The sequence below is a fragment of the Aspergillus eucalypticola genome (genome assembly GCF_003184535.1).
Source record: "Aspergillus eucalypticola CBS 122712 chromosome Unknown BO83scaffold_10, whole genome shotgun sequence".
Lineage (NCBI taxonomy): Eukaryota > Fungi > Ascomycota > Eurotiomycetes > Eurotiales > Aspergillaceae > Aspergillus > Aspergillus eucalypticola.
The window spans coordinates 356,124-368,723 of record NW_020290284.1 but is presented as its reverse complement, the minus strand read 5'-3'; the positions used below and the strand labels follow the sequence as shown (position 1 = coordinate 368,723).

General features: G+C 51.6%; 4 protein-coding genes across 4 annotated transcripts; 3 read left to right on the top strand and 1 right to left on the bottom strand.

Annotated features, from left to right (window-relative positions):
• The first annotated feature begins 17 nt into the window (after positions 1-17).
• BO83DRAFT_377799 (ubiquitin-specific protease UBP15) lies at positions 18-4,738 on the top strand. Its single transcript, XM_025531093.1, has 11 exons — positions 18-285; positions 400-520; positions 700-844; positions 903-1,060; positions 1,113-1,302; positions 1,353-1,461; positions 1,514-2,462; positions 2,516-3,648; positions 3,706-4,020; positions 4,073-4,202; positions 4,260-4,738. Exons 1-11 carry the CDS (start codon positions 277-279, stop codon positions 4,367-4,369), a joined length of 3,369 nt encoding a protein of 1,122 aa, XP_025388849.1. The 5' UTR covers positions 18-276; the 3' UTR covers positions 4,370-4,738.
• Positions 4,739-5,059: 321 nt separating this feature from the next.
• Positions 5,060-9,901, top strand: BO83DRAFT_310862 (emp24/gp25L/p24 family protein; the record flags this gene model as incomplete). The annotated part of the gene is made up of 4 exons (XM_025527454.1): positions 5,060-5,212; positions 5,280-5,468; positions 5,592-5,877; positions 9,534-9,901. 4 exons carry the CDS (start codon positions 5,060-5,062, stop codon positions 9,899-9,901), a joined length of 996 nt encoding a protein of 331 aa, XP_025388848.1.
• A 122-nt stretch (positions 9,902-10,023) lies between these two features.
• On the bottom strand, positions 10,024-10,687 carry BO83DRAFT_14581 (uncharacterized protein). Its single transcript, XM_025526199.1, has one exon. The coding sequence runs from the start codon at positions 10,512-10,514 to the stop codon at positions 10,146-10,148; it is 369 nt and encodes a 122-aa protein (XP_025388847.1). The 5' UTR covers positions 10,515-10,687; the 3' UTR covers positions 10,024-10,145.
• Positions 10,688-10,888: 201 nt separating this feature from the next.
• BO83DRAFT_443759 (uncharacterized protein) lies at positions 10,889-11,877 on the top strand. The gene is made up of 3 exons (XM_025536461.1): positions 10,889-11,374; positions 11,447-11,520; positions 11,608-11,877. Exons 1-3 carry the CDS (start codon positions 11,041-11,043, stop codon positions 11,791-11,793), a joined length of 594 nt encoding a protein of 197 aa, XP_025388846.1. The 5' UTR covers positions 10,889-11,040; the 3' UTR covers positions 11,794-11,877.
• Positions 11,878-12,600: the final 723 nt, after the last annotated feature.

The following is a 12,600-nucleotide window of genomic DNA, read 5'->3' as shown; positions in this document are numbered from 1 at the left end:
TGGCAACTCCGCCACTAGCTTCATCCCAAACTCCTGCGGACTGGAATCAACGGCAGCCCAGATCCTCCTCTTCTCTTTCAATTCTCATTCTCGTCTTACGAGGTCCTGACCTCTTCACCTCCCCCCTTCCATTCTCGCCTTATCCTATCCACGTCTCCGAAGGATTAACCCGTTCCGATTTAAATACTCCTCCCCCCCATCTAACCTGCAGCGTCCCGTCCGTGAGAAGAGTCTGTCGTTCAACTCCAGTGCGGGTACGCACTTTTTTCCTTCTACATGGACAACGTAAGTTCTCTCTCATATTATGGCTCACTGAAAATCATTTCGCATTCGCCTCCCCAGATATGCCTGTCCCCGCAAGCCACCGATCGCTGACATCGTGTTCCGGATCCTCCATAGGTCCCAGACAGTGAGATGCTCGTCGACGAATATGAGCAGTATCACAATGACAGAACCGACGAAGTCGTCGTCTCTCGGTCCGGATCGGAGGAACCGGAGCCAGAGCCTCTTGCCGACGATCGTAAGATCCTTCTCCCCCGTTCTTCCTTTGCTCCCTTTGGCGTCTCTTGTGCCGTGGCGATGGTTGTGTGATGGTGCCACGGAATCCCCGCGGTGGGGGTGAGCCGTTACAGGTCGCGGTGACGAGCGCTTTCTCCGTCAAGCTTGAGGACATGTCTGATCCCCCGATTTTCACTACAGATGCAGCAATGATGGCCCGGATCCTCCCGAAAGACCCCGATTTGGAAACAGAAGATGAGACGTATCACACATGGCATATCCAGGATTGGCGGAAACTCAAGAAGAAGGAACACGGCCCGGTCTTCCAGTGCGCCGGCTCTCCTTGGTGGGTGCACCGTCCTGTCGCTTCGATCCGACGAGCTGGCTCTGACATCTATCCATAGGCGAGTCCTCTTCTTTCCTTACGGTAATCATGTCGAACACGCATCCTTTTACCTGGAGCATGCCTGGGAAAACGAACCTCCAGCAAACTGGTACGCTTGCGTTCAGTTCGCTCTGGTTTTGTCCAACGTCAACGACCCATCCATCTACATCTCTCACGGTGCGTATACCCGGACTGGAAGCCGTGGCTATTTTCGCTGATCGGAATGCAGTCGCCACACATCGATTCAATGCGGACGAGGGTGATTGGGGATTTACCCGATTTTGTGAACTGCGCAGGCTCTTTAACGTGCCATGGGAGGGCCGTGGCGTCCCTCTGGTGCAGAACGAAGAGGCCAAGATCACGGCATACGTGCGTGTCGTCAAGGATCCCACAGGAGTACTGTGGCACAGCTTCCAGAAGTATGTATCTGCTCCGACGTCTACGCGGACCTCTTGCTGATTGCTTCCAGCTACGACTCGAAGAAGGAGACAGGCATGGTTGGGTTGAAGAACCAAGGCGCAACCTGCTATCTGAATTCGCTTCTGCAATCTTTATACTTCACCAACAAATTCCGCAAGGTACGTGGCAGTATCTATCTGCTTCGGCGTGAATGTGCTAACACGCATCAAGGCCGTCTACGAAATCCCGACAGAGGCCGAGGCTTCGAGAGACAACAGCGCTTGGACTCTTCAGAGACTGTTCTATAACCTCCAAACTAGTGAGAATTCTGTCTCGACAACAGAACTCACAGCATCCTTCGGCTGGGAATCGCGACAAATCTTTGAGCAACAGGATGTCCAGGAGCTTTCTCGAAAGCTTATGGAGAGGATGGAGGAGAAGATGAAGGGCACGCCGGCAGAGAAGGCACTCCCGGAGATGTTCGTCGGAAAAACGAAAACCTATATCTCCTGCATCAATGTCGACTACGAATCGTCGCGAGTGGAGGACTTCTGGGATATTCAACTCAACGTTCGAGGCAACAAGACTCTCGACGACAGTTTCAAGGACTACATCCAGGTGGAGACTCTCGAAGGCGAGAACAAGTACGATGCCGGACAGCCATACGGTCTTCAGGACGCCAAGAAGGGTGTGATCTTTGAGAGCTTCCCACCTGTTCTGCACCTTCATCTCAAGCGGTTCGAGTATGACATCCATCGTGACGCTATGATGAAGATCAACGACCGCCACGCCTTCCCCATGGAGTTCGACGCTACCCCGTACCTTTCTAACGATGCTGATAAGTCTGAACCCTGGATCTACGAATTGCACGGTGTGCTGGTGCACAGCGGTGATCTTAATGCCGGTCATTACTACGCCTTTTTGAAGCCTACCAAGGATGGACACTGGTACCGGTTCGACGACGATCGGGTGACCCGGGCTACGGACAAGGAGGTGCTTGAGGAGAACTACGGTGGTGAATATGAACTGGCCAACGGCGCGGCTGGTGTCAGACAGCCTTATACCCGCGGGCTGTCGACAAAGCGCTCAATGAACGCTTACATGCTGGTATACATTCGGAAGTCGAGATTGGATGATGTCCTCTTGCCTATAACAAAGGAGCAAGTTCCTTCCCACATCGGTATGTTGGGCACTTTTATCAGCTTTAATGATCTATACTAAACTATGCCGCAGAAAACCGACTCGTGGAAGAACGTATCGAGTTGGCGCGCAGGAAGAAGGAGAGAGAAGAAGCCCACCTGTATATCAATGTTGGCGTATTGAGCGACGAATCTTTCCAGGCCCATCACGGATTCGATCTCACAAGTGCAGACCTGCCAGCTACCGATCCTGCGGTGCCGAAGCAATACAGAATCCTCCGGGCTAAGAAGGTCGGAGAGTTTGCACAGCAGCTCGCAGAGGAGAAGGGACTCGATCCTGAACAGGTCCGTTTCTGGGTCATGGTGAACCGACAGAACAAGACGACTCGGCCGGACCAAGTCATCAAGGATCAGGACATGACTGTGGAGGAAGCTTACAATCGCTATGGCACGAAAGGAAACCCGTTCAAGGTCTGGATGGAGGTGGGCCAGCCTTCCGCAGATGGATCGATCTCCTGGCCGGATAACAACTCGGTGCTCGTCTTTTTGAAACATTTCGATGCGCCCTCGCAAACAATCGCGGGTGTCGGTGCAGTCTATGTGCGCAAGACACAGAAGGTTGCTGACCTCGCCCCTATCATCCTCGAGAAGATGGGCTGGCCTGCTGGGACCGAGTTCATGCTGTTCGAAGAGATCAAACATAACATGATCGACGTGATGAAGCCGAAGCAGACCTTCCAGCAGTCCGAGATCCAGGATGGAGACATCATCACCTTCCAGAGAACGATCAAGGAGTCAGACCTACCGGCAACCGCCTTGTATACGGACGCAAGGCAATATTATGATTACCTGCTGAACAGGATCAACATTACTTTTGCTCCAATCAAGGCGGATGAAGGCGATGAGTTTACACTCACGTTGAGTCGTAAGATGACTTACGATCAGTTCTCGAAGAAGGTCGGCGAGCACCTGAACGTGGAATCGACTCATCTGCGCTTCGCGCCGGTCCTTGCAAGTACCGGCAAGCCAAAGGCGTTCATTAAGCGGAACTCTAACCAACCCAACCAAACCCTGTATCATATTCTCGGTGGGCAAGCAACAACCTACGGATACAGCATGCATCGCCAGGATGCCTTGTACTACGAGGTTCTGGAAACTAGCTTGAGTGACTTTGAGTCTAAGACCTGCCTGAAGGTTACATGGCTTCCTGAAGGCATCACCAAGGAGGTAAGTCCCGATTGATAACCACGCTTTTGCAAAGGATTGGAGCTAAATAGTGTTTAGCAACTGGTGGAGGTGTTGGTTCCCCGCGACGGTACCATCGCAGACCTTGTTGCCGGCCTTCAGAAGAAGGCAAACCTGGACGACGAGACGATCCGCGAGACCCGCGTCTATGAGACCCATGGCGGCAAGATCTACCGGGAATTCCAGGCCGACTCGAAGATCGCTGGAATTAACGAATTTGTATCACTGTACGCCGAGAGGGTGCCCGAAGAAGAGGCCAACATGCAGGACGGCGAGCGGACGATAAATGCCTTCAACTTTGACCGCGAGGTCAACCGGCCGCATGGCGTGCCTTTCAAGTTTGTTATGAAGCCGGTACGTTGCAATTTCGCCTGACTTCGGGTAACCGCCTTCTAACGTTTACTAGGGCGAGATTTTCAAGCAGACCAAGGAGCGACTGTCTAAGCGGACTGGCATCAAGGGCAAGCAATTTGAGAAGATCAAGTTTGCTGTGGTGTCTCGCAACATGTATTCCAACCCGCGTTATGTGGAAGATGGTGAGTGATCCGACTCTGTTTCCTAGACGAACGCATTGTTTGGCTGATGCTGTTCAGATGATATTCTCTCCGACATCATCGGTGATTCGGACGACCTGCTTGGTCTCGAGCATGTAAATAAGAACCGCAATTTTTGGAACCGGAGCGAATCGTTCTTCATCCGATAGATGGGAGTTTCGCTTGATAGTTATTGCCATGCACGTCTTTTTTTGCTGGGAGTCTATCTTATGATTGGCAGGGAACGCATACCATTATGAACATACGGAGGACGTGTTGCCCAGGCGAATCAGCTCACGAAGAAAGAACTTCAAAAAACAACATACTTTATACATGATGAACAGATGCGATTATTTCGATGTGTTGTGGTATTGGTCTGTCTGGTAGCTTAGAAGGGCAGGCTTAATGGTTCCGTTTTGATATGCTTTTAGCAGCTGGAATTGATGTATGAACTAGCTTGGAACGATGCGAGCCTTATGAATAAACCCTATAAGTGCACAATAGTTAGTCAAAATACGGGCCGCTGTGGGAGTAATATAGCCATTCTGACAGATGCCCGACATATTTTGCATTTACTTGCTTCCTGTGCCAAAGTAGTAAAGTTGGCAGTACAACAAGCCAGTAGTTGATTAAATACAACAGGAGGCGGGTCCATCCCAATTAGGTCGAGGATAAACGGGAGGACAAGCCTATTAGTGCAAACACAACAAACGGAGCGGGCCAAAGTCACAGCTGGCCAGAACTTCCAACTCCATCAATTAGTCTAGTTGCGTTGTCTTTGAATCCATTCACCTTTCCCCCCTGAAGCGTAATCCTAAACTTGAGGTCGCAGCTCCTCTTGTTCCGCACCTCTGCTCGCAATGCGCTTCGCAGCCCTGGTTATCGGCCTCTTGGCCACCTTTGTTTCGTCTGTGGCTGCTACGGCCCTGACCTACCGCCTCGAGGCCAACGAAAAAGCGTGTTTCTACAACTATGTTGACCAGAGGAACGTGAAGCTTGCGTTTTACTTTGCTGTAAGTGCTCCTATCCCTTCTCTATTCCACAATGTGGGAGTGTCCATTAACCGGGAGTTTCTAATAGGTCCAATCCGGCGGTTCCTTCGATATCGATTACTCCGTTGTCGGACCCGGCGAGAAGGTGGTCCTGGATGGTACCAAAGAAAGACAGGGTGATTTTGTGTTCACGGCCCAGAGCATTGGCGAGTACCGGTTCTGCTTCAACAATGACATGTCGACCTTTGCGGAGAAGATTGTCGATTTCGAGATCGCGGTATGTTTTGTTTGTTTTGGTTACCTATTATCATACCGGCGACCCAGTCACCCTCTGGGGTATATGACAAAGTAGTGTAAAAGGGGATTGAGACTGATTACGCACGTGTGTGCGTGTCTACAGGTCGAGAACGAGGAACGCGCACAACTGCCCTCCCGCCAGGGTGCTAGCCCCGAGCAGGCCTCCGCTCTCGAGGAGTCGATCTTCAAGCTGTCCGCTCAGCTCTCCACCATCACCCGCAACCAGAAGTACTTCCGCACGAGAGAGAACCGCAACTTCAGCACCGTTCGTAGTACTGAGCGTCGGATTTTCAACTTTAGCGTGATTGAGGGCTTGATGATGGTTTCGATGGCCGCACTGCAGGTGTTCGTTGTGAGGTTCTTCTTCCAGGGTGCTAGGAAAGGTAAGTGTCGATTTCCTTTTACAACTGAATTTCGAGTGTTATTCGTGGGCTATGTGTTATTCCCCGTCTGGTAATGGGGCCGTTGGAGCTGATTAATGACTACAGGTTACGTGTGATGATGTGCGAGCATGATGCAAAATATTTCTTCTGTCCTTTGATTGTGGCGTCTGTTTGTATCTACCCGCTGTTGTAGGGATCTAGAGCATTTTTTTTTTACTCCTGATAATGGAGCTGGTCAATCGGAACAAACATCTTGGTATTAACGAGAATTTCTTTTTGGGGTTAGGGATTGTGGACTGATAAATGGGTTAAGCATGACGTTGGATGTCTCACTACGGCAACGTGGATTGTCTCTTTCTCTTCCGAGATATGGGCGTTCCGGGGAATGTCGATAGGGTGTGATGGAGGTACGTATTCGAGCTGATTCGGCCTCACGGGCCGCGAACATATGACATCGTCAGAGCGGAGAAGCAGGCCTAGCCTTCTTCCCCCCTAGCATGATCGGCCAACTGTCTCAGAAATGTCATGTCATGGAGACGGTGCTTAGGAGGACACCATGTTCAATCGAGCGCTGTCTGACCTGCGAGATGGAACTACGTGGCGTCACTAGAGGCGAGGACTTGATCAATGCGAGGGAGTCTGGTGGCCGTATCGTCATAATCTGACTCGGAAGCAGGACTGGAACGTTTCCAGTGGTGCAGACAACATCATGGGTTCCACGATCCCTGGCGGTATGACGTGAAGAAGCGTCCCATAACCGAGGAGGCGCATATGCCTAGTCAACCGTTAAGCAGGGTGTTCAGGTTCAGGTTCTCAATATTCTGTCTGTTGGGGTCTAGTCCATGGGATATTTCCCGCTCGCTCAAGAGCGCGAAAAGCATGTCAAGGGCAGTCCGAAGACAATGTGATATCATGGGAGCGGTCAGAGACGATTGCTCCTCGCCAGTCGCAGTGATTCTAATCTCACCGTCTCATATTTCCAAATCCATGGAGCCAGTTACGCCTGCGCTTTTTCTTTCGTTGACGTGGGGGTGGGGAGACGCGGCATCCAATATCATGGGCGTATTCATTTATCCAAATCCGAGACAAGGAGATAACAACCGCGCCGTGAGAACCGAGAAGGAATTCATCATTTGTTTCCAGGAACATTGTTCCGCGATGGGCCCACGGGAACGGATGTCACATTGAGTGATAATCCACCGCTCGCTCCTGTGATCTAGGCCCAGAAAGCGTTCCAAGTTTGATTTAATTATGATTATCGCTGATGGTCGTTGGTTGTGCAGTCCGCATACAGCGTGTTTTACTTTCCGCTTTCGCATTTCGCGTCGGAGTGCTGCAGCAGCTAACTTCCTTGCCGGGGATCGTTGCCTGGATTGGACACACAGGCACAGTAGTACTTTCTGTCCGTGGCCCCTTTGAGCCGGGCTACTAGCTGCCCACAGTGCAGCGTCCCGAGGAGATCAAATGCGCTAGTCTAGGGAGTGCCCTTCAGGGCTGCCAACTTCTTACGCGAGCAGTTTGGTTGCGTTTTGATCCACCTGGGGGCCGCCAACCGAACCTTCTGCTGATGAAGATTTTACATGTGGGTCGCTGTGGGATATCAACAAACAGCCGGAGAATAGCAGAAAGGGGAGGCTGGGTGTGTGTCCCTGACTGCGTGTCCTAGCAACGATCGTTAGCGCATGAGCTGCATGGGGCACCGAACAGATCGGATCCAATCCGGAAGGCGTCCCGGATTCTGCAGCATGCATTGCCTGCCGTGTGCAGTGGCCCGATACCAGATTATCAACTCTATGATATGACTAGGTTATGCGACGTTTTGCTGGGAATCGATGCGATTTAAATATCGATTCGCCTACGCTTTGTTGGAAAGAAGGGGATGGTTTCCAAGGAAGGTTGGCGATGCCGGAGGATACACCAAGCTCCTGGGTCAGAGGAAGAGGACCAGAATGCATGGATGGGGAAATGAGTGTCTGGAGGACTCCATCATACCTCGTAAATGGATATTGTGTGTGGTAGGAGGTGAATATGAAGATGGAGCCAACGAGCAAATATGACTCGGTGGCGGCCTTATGCCTGACGTCATGCGCACCCCAGGCACCGCGCCATTCCCGATGCAGCCATGGCGCTAGCTTGATCCGAACTCCTCTCATCAGCCAATCATCGGCCTGCATTTGCAAGAATGAATTCATCGTCTCCATCACTTTCCCAGACTCTCTTGTCTCCCCGTTCCAAACTACGTCCCCAGTTACAACTGGGCCCCTTGTTCGGTACTGCTCTACTTCTGCAGGGTTGTGTTAGTTTAATCTTTATCGGTTGTCGGTTCCCTCCAGGGAGAATGGGTCTTGGGCCCGCCACAGCAACTGGACGAACTTCTCTGGTTGAGAATGGAGTAGTTTACAGCTGTGAAGATGAGATATCCTCATCCTCTCTTTCACAGTTACTGGCACCAGAGATGATCAGTAGCCATCCTCCACGCTAACCCTCCTTTTGCATACTCCTAGTCAACTAGCGTCCTTTCACTTTTAGGTTCATCCATGACACATCGCGTCCCCATAGTCTCCCTCCATCTTTCTCTCACATATTGTGCATGCAACTAGCTCCTGAGACAAACTTCCTTCCCCCACCATGATAGCTCGCTGTCAACCATCATACCTCATGTTGGATTCTTAGGCGGCCTGCGGACTCATCCAGGCCTCAGCCAGTACAAGTGCCGATCTGCAGGGACGTGCACTTCAGTAAGCGCAGACTGTCGATCTTTCGACGCCATAAATTCTCCAATGCACCAGTCGCATTCCATCGGTGACCTCATGCTGCTCCTCTAAATGATGGGACCGTGGACCATCCGGGGGTAACACCGGCCGAAGAGAGCCAGTGGAGTACGGTTATTTCCGATAATCCTTCCCTCCCTGGTGGAGGAGTTCTGGTCCGGGCCCCAGTCGCCGCCGCCGCTGCCGTCGCCGCACCGATGGAGTGGAGGGGGGACAAAACTGAAGGTACTGGAAGAACGCCGTTGCAGGCCCCATCGACCCTCTTCTGCATGAAGGATGCCACTGAGAGGAGCCCTGCGACGGCAAATGATGTCATGGCTGTCCTATGAGGGTCTTCGAGGCACAACAACACGGTGGACTCCTCTGCTCTCGGGCCATGGACAAGTCGAGCCTACCCCCTATGGTCGACAGGTCGTCCAGCGGTTCTGTCATGGTCCGTTTTGTGATCTCATGTTGGTCTGGTCAGAGCATTTATCTTGCGGGTAGTCCCATCTTATATGTTGGTCCGATGTAAAGAGTTTCCCGATTGTTGTTGCTGCCCAAAGCTGTTGCGTACCAAATCTGTCCACCTGAAACCTCGTGCTAGTCTTCTTTTGGGGATCCCACACTGCTTCCGTGGTTATTCCTGAAACTATTGTCTTTGACCTTCAATAACTATTGATCTTACTTTTCCTTACCGTTCTGTTCCACTGATCTTGAGGTAAGCATGCGCAGTTTGTTGCCGTATAGGCATGGAAGGGATATTCCTTTATGCACTGGTCTCACCCTTATACGTGATGTCGACAGATCATCTGACCATGATGGTTCTTCCGTATCAACGATGATGTTCTCTGAACCAGCTTTGCATCGTAGCTGTTTACGGCGGTTGGACATGACTGACCTCCTATCTAGACAACAAGATGGCCACTGCTATGCATGACGACGAATACCACTCGATGCCCCCTACCAGTGGTGAGGGCTGCCGCCCTCCCGGCGACCATCTTGAGACAGGTCGAGCTGCCGACCCCAACTCGTCCGTAGAGGACTACAGCCGAGTCATGCTCGAATACACCCAACGCCGCATGGCGGATTTTGCCGACCTCGATGACGGAAAGGGGTCCAGCCGAAGCAGCCGCAGCAGCCAAACCAGCGGCAACAGCGGCACCTCGACCAGCGGTATGCTTGCCCGTCAAGCTGCCGGCACGACTGGAGCGGCTCACGATAGCTCCGAATCTGCCAAACGCGAGTCCGGCGTGAACTCGGCCGACCTGTCCTTCTGAAGGCGCATCCGGGTGAGGAAGGGGTGGCTGTAATGGCTACTTCCCTCATCTGGCCTGGGGACGAGTTCACGAATTACGTTTTACGGTGGAGTCTGTGGGCAATCTGGGGAGGCACGTCGCCGAAGACAAGCTTGACGTGTTCTCCCGGCGTTATAATTGACAAGCGAGCGCGCTCTGAATTCGAAAGCGATGGCGAAGCGATTCATAGAAACGGGCGACGTCCGAGCCAAGGCTCCGTGAGACCCTACTGCATGTGTGTTTGATTTGTTTTTTTTTCTTTCTTTTCCACCAGTACCTCGAATTGAACGACTCCAGTTGACAACGACTTGGTATTACACACCAATTCTGACATCGGCTTGTGTTCGCTGAGAGGATTGTTTGGTCTGCCAGCCCTGGCTTTTTTTTTTTTTTTCTGACCCTCGTCACTCACTCTCACTTTGTGCTGTTCATGTAGTGCAGAGAGCAGCGCATGAATATATGCAGCCATTGGCATAGTAGCTTTTCCTGTTTTTTCTTTTTTTTTTCTTCTTCCTTGTTTCTGGTGTATTACTATCATCCTTTTATTTGAGGCTGGTCCTGGTGTATCTACTAATGCACGGTTTCTCTGAATCATGACTCATATCCCTTGCGTACTTTGCTCCTGCAGTGAGTGTGTTGGGTATAGCCATGCGAGAAGCAGTTGCACGAGAGCCGATTGCAGCTGTGGGACTGTTGAAGTACTCTACTCGGATACTTATCAGCCAGTCTGCAGCAAAAGAGTTGTAGTGTAGATTGTAGACAGCTGACGGACCAACGGGAGTCGCATCCGCATTCCATCAATCCTGTTGGGAGGCCATACCAATACCATTCCAATCCAGAGTCAACTTAGATTAAGTATCCCCTGGGAATGTTGTTGTTCCAGCCTGCCAGGCAACGAGGGAGACAGGAGGATATATCCTTTCCCCCCCCCTCCCCTTCCTATCCCTATCCTAACCCTACCCTACTATCCCTGAACTCAAACCACCTACTATATACACACATACACATCCCTCATCCCAACACCACCTATACCTCCTCCCCCAGACACATACCCAGAAACTTATAATACACACAGATACTACTAACTACACAAAAGTCACAAAGAAGTCACATCAGCAAAAATGCACCTCACCCTAACCACACTAATAACCATAACAATCCTAACCCCCCTAACAACCTGCGTTCCCCTCTCCCCATCCTCCACCTCCAGCACCCCATCCACTTCATCAACCCCCTCAGCCCTCGACACACCAGAAGGCCTCTCCGCCGCGATCGCCAAAATCATCGTCAACGAAACCCTAACGGACTCCAACAACTCCACCTGCCCCCCGTCTCAACGATCAAAACAATGTTGTGAATCTATCAATGATATCGCCTCGCAAATTACCCAGCCTCTGGGTATGTTGATCCCTTGGATTGGGGGGATTGATGTTAATTCGGTGTTGGGGTTGGATTGTAAGTATCCCAAGTATAAATCCCTTTGGGGGGGTGTGTGGGACGGATGGCTAACTGAGTGGTGGGTTATAGGTACTGGTATGCAAGACGATACGCCGAATGATCAGTGTAAGCATCAGGTTATGTGTTGTGATGGGCAGCCGAATGTATGTTTATCCCTTTCTTTATATTTGGGTTTGGTGAATTGTTGGAGTGGGTGTGGGTATGATGCTAATATGTCAATGTGAGGACAGTCTGAAGGATCATCCCAGCCTGTTTCGTCGGCTTGTAAGCCGTATGACGATGCGATCAAGGATAAGAATGATGCCATTAATGATAGTAAGCAGAGGGAGAGTATGTTGGTGGCGCAGGCTTCTACTTCTGCTTCTGCTTCGGCGAGTGCGTCTGCATCTGCATCTGCTGGTGCTGGTGCTAGCTAGTGCGAATGGTGATCAAGTCTCGAGGGAGAGTCGTATGTTTAAAAGGGTAGGGTTTAGGGATTCTTATCTGTGATTGGTTCTGGTACAGTACATGGGTTACGTTACTATTAGGATGTGATATGTTATAATTGTTATGTATGTAGGGTTGATCAATCGACTGTCATCTGTCGTTCATTAATAAAATATGGCATATGGCATGATGTAGTGTTATATCGGTCAATACAGTACAAGGCATCTGTTGATATCAGCGCCATCCCTGTCCACCTCTTCCTCCACCTCCACCTACACCTCCACCATACCATCCTCCCCTTCCTGGATGACTTCCTGGATGACTTCCTGGATGAGGAGGAGGGAAATGATACGACCCCGGCGGCATCTGCTGCACATACTGACCCTGTCCATATGGCGGTGGGAAATGGGAACCTTGATGCGGAGCATGCGGCGGCGGTGGAGGTGCCGCCCCGAGGTTCATCGGAGGCGGCGGCGGCGGCGGCCAAGCACCCTGATAGTTCGGTGGCGGAGGCGGAGGCGGGGCCGGTCCTCCCGGCGGAAAAGCGAAATGTGGTGGTACGCCGCCGGCCGGGGGATACCCCATTTGCGGTGGAGGCGGTGGTGGTGCATGATATCCTACCGGAGCCGGAGGGGGCGGTGGTGCTGCATTTCCATATGCATTGTGTGGTGGTGGGTATTGAGGTTGTTGTTGATGATGGTATTCAGGCGGAGGAGGGATGGATCGGGGAGCTGGCGGACGCGGAGAATAGGACTTGGATCGCTCCCGCGACTTGGACCGGGATGCACTGCGAGGCC